The 15,227-nt window shown below is 50.5% G+C and overlaps 1 protein-coding gene across 1 annotated transcript in view; it reads right to left on the bottom strand.

The window, feature by feature from the left end:
- The window catches only part of MYT1L (myelin transcription factor 1 like), a 106,748-nt gene that overhangs the window by 49,270 nt on the left and 42,251 nt on the right, over nt 1-15,227 (bottom strand). The window contains exons 5-6 of the mRNA XM_049652016.1: nt 8,349-9,326; nt 3,837-3,971 (exon numbers count right to left, since the gene is read on the bottom strand). Coding sequence (XP_049507973.1) covers nt 3,837-3,971; nt 8,349-9,326 — 1,113 coding nt within the window. The remainder of the gene's footprint in view (nt 1-3,836; nt 3,972-8,348; nt 9,327-15,227) is intronic.

Raw genomic sequence — 15,227 nt, 5'->3', positions numbered from 1 at the left:
TAGGCTCCTTGTGTGCTGGGGAGCTGGCCAGAGTGGGGTGTCAGGAGGCCTTCTCCCCGGGCGCCCCTGTACCCCCGCCCCGCCTATAACCCCCCACCGTGTCCTCTGAGCACAAGGAGGCTCCTCCTGCCCCTTCTCTCCCCCACTTGGCACAGGGCATCCCCCCCCCCCCCACGAGGGCCCCCCCCCCCCCCCCCCCCCCCCCCAGTCTCCCAGCTTGGGTGCCCCCCTCCCAACCCAAGTCTTCCTTCTGTGCTCCTCCCTGGCCCCAGGCCTCCACTCCCCGCCAGGGCCTGGGTTCACCTACATCAGTCTTTATTCAGTAGGGTTCTCCCGTCTTCCTGTTACAACATCACGCGCACTCTTCCCAATGTCCTCTTTCCTGTCTATTTATCCACACTTGCCACAGCTGGGTCCTCACGGCAGATAGCAGACCCCTCCGTGCTGGTCTGCAGCTGGGTCTTGCCTGCTGCGTGCGGCCTGCACCCAGCCAGCGGTCGGGGGGACGGCCGCCCTCTGCTGCCCCCCCTTCTGCCCTAAATCCTGTTCCCGTCCCAGGATCCTGTGCTTCTGCCACCGTCAACCCCCCCCCCCCCCCCCCCGCTCTGCCCCTGCTCCTGTCCCCACTCCTGTCCCGCTCCTGTCCCCTCCTGTGCTCCTTTGGTCACGGCGAGTGCCCTCCAGGTCGTCAGGGCCCACCGCTCCCTTATTGTATCCCCAGGACTGAGGCTGAAGGTCAGATGCCTTCCATCATCCCTCGTACGCTCTCACTTCATTTATAAAAAGGAGCCTGGTTGTTACAAGGTGTGTGTGAGCTCTTAAGCCTGACTTAAGAGCTCCCCTTTGCCTCCCCTGCTCCTGCCCTCCCCTGCTCTTGTCCCCACTCCTGTCGCCCTCCTGTCCCCACTCCTGTCCCCACCCTGAGCCCCTCCTCTGCTCCTGTTGCCCCCTCCCCCGCTGCGCCCCCCATGTTCCTCGGACTTGTGTTGCATCCACGGTTCCCGCTCTTCCCCACCGCCCTCTGCCCTCCCTTAAATGTCAGCGACAGGTTTTGCTTAAGCCTGGTGACCCCGGGGTCTGGCCCCCCAACACGTGCGGATCTTTCCAGAACAACCATGCTCTCCTGGCTGCTTGTATCCCCTCTTCCTCGGCCCCACGTTCTACACACTCATGTCCCAAACTCCTGTTTTTGGCTCCTGTCTGTTTCCGCTTTATGTCTCCTCTCCAGGCAATTTCATTCCCGGTTTCCGGCAGCATAGCTGGGAAAAGAGGTTGGGGAGCCGCCTGTGTACCTGACCCTGGACCCTTCTCCAGGCAGCCTGTGGCAGTGCCACCCAGCACTTCCAGGGAAGATGGCAAATCCGAGCCTCTGTTCCTTCTGTTACATGGGGCCCTGTTTCCCCATCACATCTACTCCTGGAGTCCACGTTCTTACGTGCCAGGTGGGAGTTCTCGGCGTCACCCCCACCCCCTCCCTCTCCCCTCCTGCACGCCAGCCTGTGTCTGGAACGCGTCTGGAACTTGTCCCAGATCCTCCCTCCCTGGCCACTGCCTCCGTCACGCCTGGTCTCCCGCGTGGACTACCGCAACAGCCTTCAGACAAAGCCGTGGACCCCTTCTCTCTCCCTCAGGACCGGCTCAAGTGCGACCCCGGTGAAGCCTGTGGGCCCTTGGGAAGTCTGATGTCTCAGGTGTGAGTCACCCACTGTCTTGAGCACGCGTCTGTCCTTGGCTGGGCTGGGGCTCTTGGAGGGCCAGAACTGAGTCCCATAAGTGGGATGTCCTCGTGTTTCTAGCACAGCGTGCTGCAAACTGGGGTGTGCGACACTCTAATGCCTTCGGCTTGACGGAAAGGGTGATTAGGGGAGCCTAGCCAAGGAAAAACCGGAAAAAACACCTAAAAACTAAAAAATAAGACATGCCCTTTGAGGAGTCTCATGTTTTCCTTTTAAAGTTTTTATGATTCTACAAAGAACTATACACAAGTATTTAGGAACAGCTTCCTACAGACGCTCTGGAAGGCATTTGGGAGACGGGTGTCGAGCGGACCTCCGGCCTCCTCCCGGCAGAGGTGAGCCCAGGTGCGGGCTGACCCGTGGTCTGTGGGAGCACGTACACCACGCAGCCGGTCGGGGCGCATCCCCCTTCTCTACTACATGTAGGCTCTTCCTGTGAAAATGAGTAGCGTGGAGAATTTCTCAGCCACGGAAGGGAACTGATTTTCCACTTCGGAGGCGAAAACGTGTGCCTTCGGGAAAAGTCGCGTCAGGAGCCTCTCTGTACCTAAGACACCAGTGATGTCCTCGTGCCCCAAGCTGGGGATAAGGAAAGTGGGGTGTGGAGGGCCCGTGGCTGGCCCGGTGTCTCAGCTCGTGGGGACCTGGGCAGGAGCAGCAAAGCCAGGCCTCGGCAGAAACACAAGCTTGGGGTTCCGACAGGTGGAGTCTCCAACTCAGCCCTGCTCCCTGCTCGGGCGGGTTAGTACCTGTGCAGATCGGGGTCGGCCAGACACCGCGCTAATCCCCCAGGAAGAGAGGGTGAGGGCATCGGCTCCCCACTTTCCTCATCTGGGAAACAGGGGCTCGCCAGGGAGTGAGGGAGGCAGGGAGGCTGGAGTGCGCGGAGAGGCCGGCACGGACGGTGCTCAGACAGGAAGCCGCTGCGGTCAGACCATGCTGTCTCCCTGCTCATGTAACACACGGGCACGGCCATGCACTCGAATTCGTTTCTTTCCATACCCTTCAGGTTTGCTCACAAGGCCGTTACGAGAAACACGGGCTGCTTACTTTCAGTAGCCGTTTGAAAACCTGGAGGCACAGTAGTTTCTAAAAAGATTTCATCGGAAAATGTTCAGCCAAACCCGTTTTCTAAGCTTCAGCGACTACCCTGAATTTCTCTTTGTTCTGACAGATTTGCGTCTCAAGAATTCCAAAGTTAGCCATTTTAATGGGACAACCCTCAAAAACTCCTCTGAACCGTCACCTGGTCATCCTGACGAATGTCGGCCAAGCGATTTCATTTTCCCTGCTAGAAACTGTGTCTCAGCTAATGAGGAAAATCCTTCACATACCTTAGGCTCAAAATCGGGATCTTAAACTCATGTTGTCATTTCTGAAAATGTGCCTTTTCCCCTGAGCAATCAATTCTAATTGTATTTAAATAGCTGGCATACTTTATGTGCTGGGAGGAAGATAAACAGAGAAGGTGTACACCGTTTCGGTCCCGAATTAAATTTAGTTGTGTTTGTAGATAAATTGCACACTCTCACAACCTAACTCATTAAAAGGAATGCGTAAGATCTAGACCCACCCGATTTTAGCCTCCATAGCTAAGCTTTTGTTGTGTGGAAAAGTTGGGGTAGCTGTGACACGAGACAGACTCTGGACAAGCAAAATGCAGTAAGATACAAAAACAAATATGGGTTCATATGTACAGAAGTCTACATAACTGGGCGAGAGGAGGCTCCGGGACCTTTCTCTCGGGGACTCATAGGAGGTTAGCCCTGCAGGGGGCGGTGGTCTTAGAGACCATCTCGGTCCACTGCTATGATTTCTGAGAGATGAGGGGACAAGTCACTTGCCCGAGGGCCCGAGCGAGTCAGAAATGGAAGCGGAGTGGAGTCCCGGCTGGTGAGCTGCCGTCCTGGGCCACCACGGAGCAGGAGTGACTGGGCCTCGAAGGGGCCGCCAGTCCTGGCCGAGCGGCCCGTCAACACAGGAAGGGCCGGGGAGACAAGGTTGGGCTGCACTGAGATGGAAATGACAGAGGCACGTGGGGTGACACAAACAGATCCCCGGGGCTGTGCTCCCACGGGTGTTGGCGAAACACGGACTTACTTTCCGGAGGGACCCTATCTTTGTGCGGGCATCCAGACAAACTGCGGTGATGTGGGTAAAGCCCGGTTACGTGGCCAGTTCCGTCACACCCCGGGGTGGGACACTTGCTCTCTTTCTTTTCTGCTCTCGAGGGATCTAAAAGCGACAACAGGTGTCAAGAGAATGAATTTCTTTACCCATTGAAGACAAATGTGATAAATTAACAACCTGAAGAGACCTTGACAAATAAAGAAAAAAAGCAGGTGTCAGGGGACAGGCTGTGACATAGACTTTTGCGTAGGTAGTTCCGTGGTTTTGGGTGATTTTTTTTGACCTGAAACACTGCAATCATGAATCATAAAATAATTTACTTTCTATGAGATAAAAAAAAGACTAGCCCTACCGTAGCTCCTGATTAATTGCTTTCCCGTGTGTTACATGATAAGCTGTGTTGCTCAAAGAAATCAACGTAAATACTGATGAGACAGTGACCTTCTCAGAGAGCAAAACCGCACAGCGACCCTCAACAATCGCTCTGTGAAATCCAACCAGGGGGCACAATGCCGTTAAAACACTGCTCAGTGCAGTGTCTGTCTCTTCTGGTGCTCTAATCGGATACACTACTAGGTGCAAAATTTTACTGGTGGTGGAATTTTTAAATTTTTATTTCTTTTATCTTGCAACGATGTTCCATAGCACACCAATTCAGAGACTTTTCTGAAAAGGAGCTGAACTCTTAGAAGGCACTGTAAGCAAATGACCAGAATGGTGGAAATCCCACCTGATGGGGGTGATGGGCAATAAAAAATGTTTCAGAAGCTGCTGGAGCAACCATTTCTTTTGATTTCTTCATCTGTCCTTGGAACCAGAGGAAGGATCTTACGATGCTGTGCATGCGTACACAAAATTAAGAGGGAATGGTCTTATACAGCCCTGTTGGCTCTCTGCAGGGAGGCGCAGAGCAGACCTTTGGTCAAAACTTGAACGCCAGATGCCAGAAATGCAATGCTATCGTTAATAAAATTATTTCTCTATCCAGAATTGACCACAGCTCATCAATGTGCAGAAATATTTCTAAGGTAAAGCTCAGACCAAACAGTAATATAAGTGTGCAAAAAAATTATTTTTGAGTCAGTTTTTGAAAACCGGTTGCACAGATCATCAACAGAGAGTGACTACGGTGGTTCAGCCCAGGGAGTGTGTGCTTAACGTTTCTTTAGGGGTGTAACACTTTTTAACTATCCGTGGCTGGTTAACCGGGCCAATCGTGACAGCTAGAAAATACATGCTTGGTTCAAGTTTTTTGAATTCGGATGGACTTTCTTCTTAAGTCATTCATGTGAACTTGAAACGGACACAAGAGTCACAGGAATATGTAAACGCTTTTACGTTTGTATAAAAAGCTCACCTCCCCCCCCCTTCCTTTTTTAAGCTAGCATTTTAACCTAGGTAATACATCTCTCAGGTCCTGGATCGCTAAACTGGGGCTGCTGTTGACGGGCCTGTATCCTGGATGCAACTGTCAGCTACTTCCTACAGGTGTCGAAGATCACGGTTTCCTGAAACAACTGAAATTATGTTGTAGCTTCAGTTTCTCAGTATCTTACTGGAGCTTCCCTTACACATATAATCAAAAAGCCTGGCGTTTTATTGCCTTTTGGGTAGTGTTGTAATAATATCAGCATCATTTAATTAACGTAAATATAAAATAGTAAGTGCACAGTAACAGTTTCAGAGCAAAATACTCATTATTTAAGATCATTAGCTAAATATAAATAGCATTTTAAAGGTAAAAACCTAAATTTTAACTATTATTCATCATTAAGTGATGCTTTCATCAGTACACTTGCAGCTTCCTAACAAGTGCTATCATTTCATACATTTCCAAAGTGTTCTGAAGTTAAGTGCAGATCTGTATAAAAACAAGTGGCTCAAACAATTTCAGTTTTGGAGGACACAAGGGTATACTCTCCTCTCGATGCCGCTCGCCTCCGCCATCGCCTCCCCGCGCATGCTGATTTCCGGGAATCTCAATTCATCTTGAAGGTAAACATTCAGACAAACCCAAAACAACCAACCAAGCAAACAGGCCAGTAACTCAACCGAAAACCCGGCAAGGATGTCTAGAAAAAAAAAAATTGCACGCTGGGTTTAGCTTTGCTCCCCTTCCTCCCCTTCGAGTGGATGCTTGAGGAGGAGAAAGGTAGAGGAGTTTCATGATGAACGTGTTTTGTTTTAGCTCAAGATTTTGGAAGAGTCACTCATGTATAATTCAAACCATTTTGAGAAGATCGTGTTTAAGTGAGAACTGTTGCAATAAAATAACAAAGAAGCTGGAAATGAAGATTGTTGACGTGCTGTGCGGTTGTAGGAATTGTCCATTGGCTATGTTGGTAAAATGTCACATAATTAATCGTTTTAGTAAGGAGGGCATTAATCTCCCGGCCCCACCGGGGGTCCTTGCCTGGCTTTACTGATTTGGTCCCGAACATGCCCACAGACATCTTGAGAAGGGACCCGGGAATGAAGCAGGACACACATGAAAATGGACAAGCCTTGCTCGGAGGAGGAAATCTAGAGAAACTGGTCAAGTCAGGAATCAATGATTTCTGACTCTTCTGGAAGGTCCCAACCCCAACCCTTCCCCCATTTCAGGGAAAAGCACATCTCGGCTTTTACTGTTCCCACCCCTGCCCCATTTGTTGAAGGGAAGCCAGCGGTTTGAATTCCATTTCTTGCCCGAATCAAAATAAGACCAAATAGCAATAACAAAGCAAAATGAGTAAGAATCTACAGAAAGCTGCCGGGCTTAAGGGAACCACAGAAGCCAAAGGAGCCAGGGGCACACATTGCGTGCGCTGCCCCGGGAGCCCACGTGTTCCCACAGTGCTCTGCCGCGTGCCTCGCTGCCCGTTCCGCGTGAAACCCGGTCTGCAGATGTCTAACACGTAAGCCCAATGTGTATTCGCCCCACCGAGCCGCCCTGTGAGAAAGGACACTCTTCCTTCCTAAAAGCGTTTAGCTCCTCTCCGCCTCTCAAACGTCCAACTAAAAGGTCCTGATAGATCGCACTACGGTTATGAACGCATGTGCTGTTTCCCAGTCTTCACAGCGCCAACGCAAGCCTGATGCTGCACTGAGCTAGAGCCTGTCGCCTTTAAGAAACAGCCCCTTCCTCATATGCCGCCCCTCCGGAGGGTCTCCCTGCGTCACCCGAGACGGCGGTCAGCGCTCAAGCACCTGCCAAAGCAAGAACCCGACGGGCCTCTGGCTACGGTTCGTCCCCTGTTGGGCTGTGGTTACAGCGATGCCACAGAGTTCTGTGCACACATTGAGAGGAGAATACACACCTATGTCACAGCGGGAGAAAGAGGCTTTCTGATTGTTTGGTTTTCAAACCAGATTCCTGAACCTCACCATCAGATCCACGGTGGGGAAACTCAGTCTTTATAAGGAATACAATCGAATACAAGACAAAAGTTCTGTTTTTGGTCCTAATATGGAAGGATTTAAGGAATTACCAATTTCATTCTTGAAATTGCTCCTTATTTAGTTCTGAGAGAATCTTGTAACCGAAATAGCCACAGCGTCAAGGTTCTGCACGAGGTTAAATCATGACCCACCTCATATCACAAGTGGACACGGTTGTTACTGCAAACATGAAGTCAGTCATTCATTCAGTGTGTATTCATACTCTTAGTGGATATGGTGACTACACATGGGAACGATTAAACATACAGATACATGCAGATACGTGTCAATATATTTTATAAGTGAAAATCTGTTAAAACTATCATGTTGGATGGTTTTTTGAGTGTTTTATAATAAAGTAAGCACCATAACTGTTTCCACCATGGGATGGAATCAGAGAGCAGGAATGAATATACTAAAGAAATTACTATTGATCTCAGCTTGGGATACACCATGCCTTGCATAGCAAATGGCTCCCATTACTTACTATCTTAGGATAATTAATGTGCAGTCACTGCCCTTGTCTTATGTTATCGGTCATTCTGTTACTGTTCAATTTCTATCAGGGATGTTTTTTATGGGGGGGGTGTTCATCAATAACCGCCATTTGATGATAATTTTATAAATCATGATGCCACCTACCCAATGCAGTGTATAAAAAATGTGCTTCCTCCCTGATTGGCTAATTGTTGTGTAAACCCTTGCCACTCCACATAGATCGTGGCTCCTTTGTAAGAACACAGGCTCATGCTAGTGGTTTCTATCACGCGATGCGTGTGTGCACTAGCCCTGTCTTTCCGAGGCAGGCGTCTCCCGCTGAAATATCATATTACTCGTCTGCTCTGATCATAGGGCATTGAGCTGCTTTGTGTATTTCCCAGACAAATATTTTATTCGCTGTCCAGCAACATAGTCACAAAACATAATCGTGTAACCAACTCTGAGAAATCTGCATTAGTGACATGACTTAGTGTGATGCGCACTTCGCTTGTGGACTATCCTCGCATCTTTCACCCTAGCTCCTGCTTGCGTGAGGCAACTTACGTTAGGTAGAAATATTACCTTTACCATAGTATGGCTTTTTGACATGGCTGTCACTGGACTTAGGCTTTCTCTCCTCCCCGGGAAGCTGTCTTGGCGACTGCTCTTCATAGGACCGCGCATTGTCCCGCCTTCCGGCCTCCATCGCCATCTTCTCCCTCATGGCCTTCGCCCTTTCTGTCTCCAGAGCGATGGCTTTCTCCAGGAGGGTCAGGTTCCCCTTGGTCATGTCAAACACCTCCTCAGACCTGTCCGAGTTCACGGAGGTGGTGTCGTCATCTCGTTCGTGATACCCGTCCTCCTTTGCACAGCTGGAGAAAGTTCTAGACCTGGGACTCAGCTGCTCCTCGAGCCGCATGAGGTTCATCATGTCGGAGTAGCTCCTGTCCGGCGTCCTCCCCGCGAAGTCGTCCTCCTGACGGGCGTGCTGGCGGATGTTCATGTTCGGGGGCTGGCTCCGGTCCTGCGGGTTCGTCTCGCTCAGTTTCCGGGCCAGATCGAAGCACTGATTCCTCAGGCACTCCAGGCTGCTCAGACACACCTCCTCGTCGCTCTCCTCCACCATCTTGTCCACGAGCCCGTTGTTCATGGGCTTGCCCAACATCACGTAGTTCATGTTCCTGCTGTCCTGCTGCGACAGAGAGTCTGCGTACGCCCTGTCGCCGAGGTTGTCTGCGAGCACCACACCGTGTCCCTGCGCCAGCAGCTTCAGGGAGTCCACCGTCTCTCTTACCACGTCGCTGTCCAGATCCAGGCTCAGCTCGCTCTTCCGGCCCAGCGTCTCGTTCCTGTCGCTGCCGTCGTCCAGGCTGGTGGACGTGTTGCTGTTCATCTCCGACTCAGTCCTGGCCCGGTAGGCTGCGTCCTCGGCAATCTTGCCGAGGTTCAACAAGGACTTGGCCACCAGCTCATCGTAATTATCGTACTCATCATTATTGTTATCATCCTTTTCTGCGTCTTGCATTATTCGAGTATTGTGACAGTTCATTTGATGGTCTTCTGCAAAGAAAATAAAAAAAAAGGACAAAAAAGAAAAGAAAAGAAAAAAATGGCTAGAACTTGAAGTTTAGTTGCAACAGCATGGAAAGCAAGTCAATGGCATGTCAAACCCTGTTCACCACGCACTGGAGACTTAGGTCCCGCGTGCGGCTCGGCGGGCGGTGTGGCTCAAATCGAGCGGACTGCTCTAAAACCAGGAGGCCACAGGAAGCACTTGCTAGAAACTATCAATTTCCTTAATTCTTCTGAAAATAAACCAGCATATGCGGTAAATGTAATTTTAAAATATTAATTTTTCATTCTAAATTTTACGAGTGACTTTTATTTTTTATCCGCTTTATTTATTTACAGCCCAAACAGATGCATGATAATTACACTCATCATATTACCAGGCTTTCTAAGAGTTCATGAACTTTGCTTGTTACGAACTCTTAAACAGATGTTCGCAGCAATTGCTTTTAAATGGTTTGTTTTCGCAGTGACGCTCAGGCAGCACAGTGCAAGGCCTCGGGCTCACGCAGCGACGCCACCTATGCTGGGCGTTCAGCATCAGAAGCACATGTTTCGACTGAATTAAGCTATTTTGAATTTTCTACCTTACAGACAATTCATTATGATATGCAGTGAGGCAACAGAATGCACGTAGAAGTTTAGAAGCTAAATCTAATTCGCTGTGGTTCCCGCATGCGTGTCTCAGCAGGATTGAGAGAGAGGGGGAGGAGTGTGCAGGGACCAAACGCCCATGAAATGCAGGACTGAGGTCAGTTGGTGCCACCATGGCCCGTACGATGTGTCATTTAATGTGACCAGTGCACCCCTGCGTTGGCCTGCCTCCTAGCCTCAGGAGAATTTTGGTGAGCTGCTAGAAATAACACCCGAATGAGCATTATGTTCAATCGCAAAAAAGCATTTAGGAAAATCCGCTGAAAGAAGGCCATGTTAAAAATTACATAAAAGCCCTATGTTTCACCCGAAATGTATCCTGTTTAATGCTCAAGGAATGTTTGGGACGCGCATCTGTCTCCACCGGGCTGCATAATTGCTGCCAGGTATATTGCGAATACAGGTAACAGTATGTGTGGATTCTAAAGAGCCCCCCCCCCCCCCCCCCCAGCCCTCAGACTGGACTTTGTTACCTCCATGCCACTTTCACACCTGCTTTTTGTTTCTTTGATTAAAAAAACAAAGAAGGATTGTTCAAGTTTATCGATGTACTGAGGAAATGAGGTGTATTGATTAGGAGAAAATACCTGTTTGCTAACAGCTGAGTCAGGGTGTCCCCGGGGGCCTCCTTTATGGATTTCATGCTGTTCCCTCAGAAAAGACTTTTGTTGGTAAAAGAGGTCTGGGCACCAACATATCAATAGCAAATCAACACATTTTTAAAAATCTAACACATCTTTCTAAACATCAGCAAGTCACACTTGCTGTACCTTAGTCATAGAGCGTCACTAATTGTATAAAACAAGTATCGTCTCTTTTCTGGATAGTTCCTACAAATACTTTTCTTTAGTACAGAGATACGTGTATTCCCAAAGAGTGGCAAGAGGACAGAAACCCGACCCAGTGAGTACAGTCGGGAAGACTGTGGAAGGACTCGACGAGCATGCACCGTGCCCTTGGCCCAGGGTTCAAGGTGATACGAGTTGAAGGCGACCCTGTTCTACAGAATTCTTGCAAATATAAAAGTTATATTCACCTCTCAATTTACACACTGCGTGTTAGGTTCCCGGGCCGTGATTGGAGAAGCAGGCCTCCAGGCGGCCGCTGTGTCTCCGTGGCACCGTGACTGGCCACCTGGAGCCCAGCACTGCTGTGCCCGCGAGGGACTGACCGTGACACGAATCTATACGTACGTTTGAAAACACGGAAGCACAGGCAACATCTTGGGGCATTTTCCAAGCTGAGTCCGAGGAGAGACCGCATCAGGCGAGACTTATTATTTTTGCGATTTTCTCTGAACTTCTTGTGAAACACATCCCATCACCCTCAAGAGCTTGGGGAGGAGGAAACGATGGAGGGAGCAACCACGGAAACAGAATGCCCCTGTCACCGCCTGGCTCTTTCTATACCCACGAGAGAGGCTGCCCAGAACATGCCAGCGGTCCATGGGTATGACCTCTGCACCTTCCTATCACGCTGTAGTTGTAGGGAACTTCAGTTAATTCTTCACACTGTAAATCTTAAGATTATCTTCAATTCATTTGTCCCGAGAAGGAAATGGTTTTCGCTGCATTTCTGAGCTTGCGGCTGCCCCTCTGCCCCCCACCCGGGGAAGGAGCTCAGGCAGGTGCCTGGCTGGAAACAGGCAAGGGAACCCGCGTCAGCGCCTGGCTACCCGGCCAACGGCAGAGCGCAGCTCTTCCTCCAGGCCACCGTGCTCGGCGTCGTCTGAGATTGCGCGACCGCCATCAGTAAAGGTGGCGATGGCTGGTGCAATGGTGCCAGTGGCCACAGATCCTTGCAGGTTAATGGAATTTCTCAAGTTACTGGCATTTAACTATTTGGAAGCATATGTGCAATAAAGTCTGCTCTTCATTATGTGGACTAGTGGAGGGGGACAGTCAGTGCACCCATCAACAAGCAGGCTCTAAATATCCTGCACGCACCAGCCTCCTCCAGGATTCAAAGTCATTTACAGAATTCTATCTCTGGTTTGGTGTTTTCAGGCAATTTGCTCTACTTACGTTGTGCTGAGGCGAATAATGAAATGGGTCACAGGTGAAAGCAGGTATGAAGAAAGGGCGAGTGTTTTCGGTGCCGATCCGGGGTTAACCGCGTGGCACCAACAACAGTCCACAAACCGAACGTCCCCTTGCAGGGACTTCAGGAGTCCGCTGGACTAGTTCTTCACGCAACCCACGTTCTGTCAGACAGGGACAATGTGTGCTGAAGAAAAGGGTTTTACCTGAAAATCATATTAAAGTATGGGTTCACATGCTAAGTAAAAGACCAGAACTATATAGATGGGGGTTTCAGGAGGAGACCCGAGGACCTCAGTTTCCTTTTTGTGGTTTTCTGCTGCGATCGTGGGCCCAGCAGAGCTGTGAAGTAACAGACACGAGTCGGAGCCACAGCAGGTGGGTGTCAGAGCTGGCGTCCTCCCCTGGGGTGGGGTCGGACTTGTCACACTGGGGCGTAGGTGAGGGAGGCCTGGCCCAGCCGCTTCCAGGGTGGAGTCTGGGCCCAGAATGCAGAGGCCGCTCTGGCTGGGCCCAAGGGCCCTTTCGGTTTCTACGTGAGTGTTCTGAAATGTTGTGGGTGTGAATTTTATCTCCTTTGAGTCAGATTGTTATAAACAATTTATACTCAATAGTTACAATTTGAAAACACAACAAAAAAACCCACCCAAATTCTTAAACAAAACCATAGGGCATTTCTTTTCCACCTTCATGACTATAATTTGATGTGGTTAGAACTCTGGGGATTACAACTTTATAATTACAAGTGTTATTTGTTTTTTTAGTGCGTTGTTGCTAAAAAATCCAATTGAGACACAATCTAGATTGAGACCCAATTCAAGATCTAGTCCTGATTGTGTTACTATTGTTGTTTCCAGACATTCAAATAAACTATGGGCAAGCAAGTACACAACTGATGTGTAAAAAAAAAAAAAAAAAAAAAAAAGAAAGAAAGAACCCAGAAGAACAACGAGAAATGAGAGATACTACTTCAAAGCAAGAATTGCTCTAGACTTTTCCAGGTCATAGGAGATGTGGTCTGGGAGCGCCCCCCAAAGGGTCTCAGGTAATGAAGTGCATTGTTGCAGCATTAGATGGGTGTTTCTTTTTGATTACAGAAACGAATCGTCAGCTTCCTCAACCTGCCATGTCCTGGGGCCTGGCCAACGAGTTACACCCTTTCAGACAGGCAGAGGAGGCTGGGAAATTAGGGGAATCCTGGACTGATGCTCAGGAGGCCGCCGGAGTCATGAGGTCATGTTCCTACAGAGCGCGAGGGGACTGGAGCCGGTGGGAAGGTAGTGGACGCCCTGGCGAGGCCATGTGGGGGGCTGGGCAGGGCCACGGGCAGACGGAGACCGCCTGGTTGCTCTGACGGTGATGACCCTCTCCTTTCCTGTGACCTCTGCAGCCCCTCCCTGAGCCCAGGTACAGTGACCTGAGTTCACATCCCTCTGTCTTCATCCTTGTCAAATACTCCAGATCTGCTCTGGGACAAGTGTGGCGTCTTTCCCTCTGAGGTAGAGAAGTCTCCCACCTGTCTAGGAGCTGGTCCCGGCCCCCGGCACCCTCCCCAAGGCGTCACGCTCTGTCGTGACAAAGAGGGGCCCCCGGAGCCCCTTGTTCCACAGGGATGAGAGGGGAATCTCTGAGTTGAGAGCCGGGAGACCCCCGTTCGTCACCCTTAGACTCAGCTGTTGCGTTTTCTAATCACAGTTACTCAGCGATGTTGTTTGTCTTATTTATGGGGAACTTTTAGGCTAGGTCTGCTCATATTCACAGTGACAGCAATTATTAGAGGCTAAAATTATCCAAGCGGAGATGCGCTGTCATGACCCTTGTCAGCGTGAGTATGGCGAGGGATGCCCAGTCTTCTGGAGCCCCGAGGCTGCATTCTTAGGATCGCAGAACGTTCGTGTGGGAGAGCGTTCCAGGTACAACTCCATCAAGACTCTCCTGTGTGAAGACGCGTGGGTGAGTCCAGGGAGTTGAGGCCGCCTGTTTGCAGCCACGTGTCTTTGGGCAGCGAGTCCTTCGTCCAAGGTCACCAGGGCTTCCTGCCCCGCCCATGACACTTCCTTAACTCTCCAGAACTTGCAGAGATTCTGGGGGTTAACTAATGGGCTAATCTCAAAGATCAGTTCCCAGGAGATAAGAAGATCCAAGAGAAGACTTGTCGCTGCTTCCAGTGGGAAAGGTGACTCCTGGCCCCCACGAGTCTGCATGGGTAGGTGAGCAGGCTGGTGAAGGCACAGCGGGCCCCCCAGCTGGACGGCTCGACTCACGAGGAGCCCCCAGCTCCTGGGCTTGAACCAGTGGTCGCAAGGGTCACAGACTCTAGGCTGGGGGGGAGGGGGTGGGCACTGAATTCACGGCTCCTAAGGGAAGCTCTGACTCCTGAGCGTCCTCCATTCTTCCCAGGGGCTGGGAGGGTGTAGGGCCATCTCAGGACAGAGCTGCCCGCTGGCTCTCCAGTCCCCTCCCCCCACCCCCCAGGTCGCCGAAAGAGCCCTCTATGTTTCCGTAATTAATTCGTTTCTCATTTTGCTCAGCAGATGCAGATATGGTCTGATTCTACTTTGCCTTGTTTTTTCCTTTCTCTTCCAAACGACGAGACGTTTGTCTACCATAACCAGCTGTCTGCGGTCCTGAAACTTCAAGCACCAGATACGCACGTGAACGTGACACGGGCACAGGACCCGTCCCCGGGGCGGCTAACGCTGCCGCGGGTGGCATGAGGCGCCGGCCACAGCCACGTACCCACCAACTCTGTGGCCACGATGAGGATGAAGATGTGTTTGAATTTGTTCATACGGACTAATGAAATACTCAAAGTCTCTTTCAATTAAACGTTTCAAGTGAGTGACTGAAATCTGACGTTCGATTTCCCAGTTGATTGTGAAAAAATATTTAGAAATAGTTGGATTTTGCTTTTAACTAAGGAAAGTAGATACGGCATGCCCCAAGTGATCTTCCCGCACTGTGTAAACGAAGCAGGGTGGCCCCAGGCCCATGTGGGAATCGGGAGTTCTCGCTGAGTTTTTGGGTTGGGTTTTGGTTGTTTCCACTGTGGGAGGCTGGTGCTGGCCAGTGTGGTCTCGGGCTCTGGTGCTCTGTGTGGCCTGTCTGGGGGACCTGCTCTCGTGCGCCCCCAGCGGGGAGCTGCTCACGGGTCCCAGAGGGGACCTGCTCTCGTGCGCCCCCAGCGGGGGGCTGCTCA

Source organism: Panthera uncia (genome assembly GCF_023721935.1).
Source record: "Panthera uncia isolate 11264 chromosome A3 unlocalized genomic scaffold, Puncia_PCG_1.0 HiC_scaffold_12, whole genome shotgun sequence".
Lineage (NCBI taxonomy): Eukaryota > Metazoa > Chordata > Mammalia > Carnivora > Felidae > Panthera > Panthera uncia.
The sequence above is the reverse complement of the archived record's forward strand: the minus strand, read 5'-3'. Positions and strand labels throughout refer to the sequence as shown.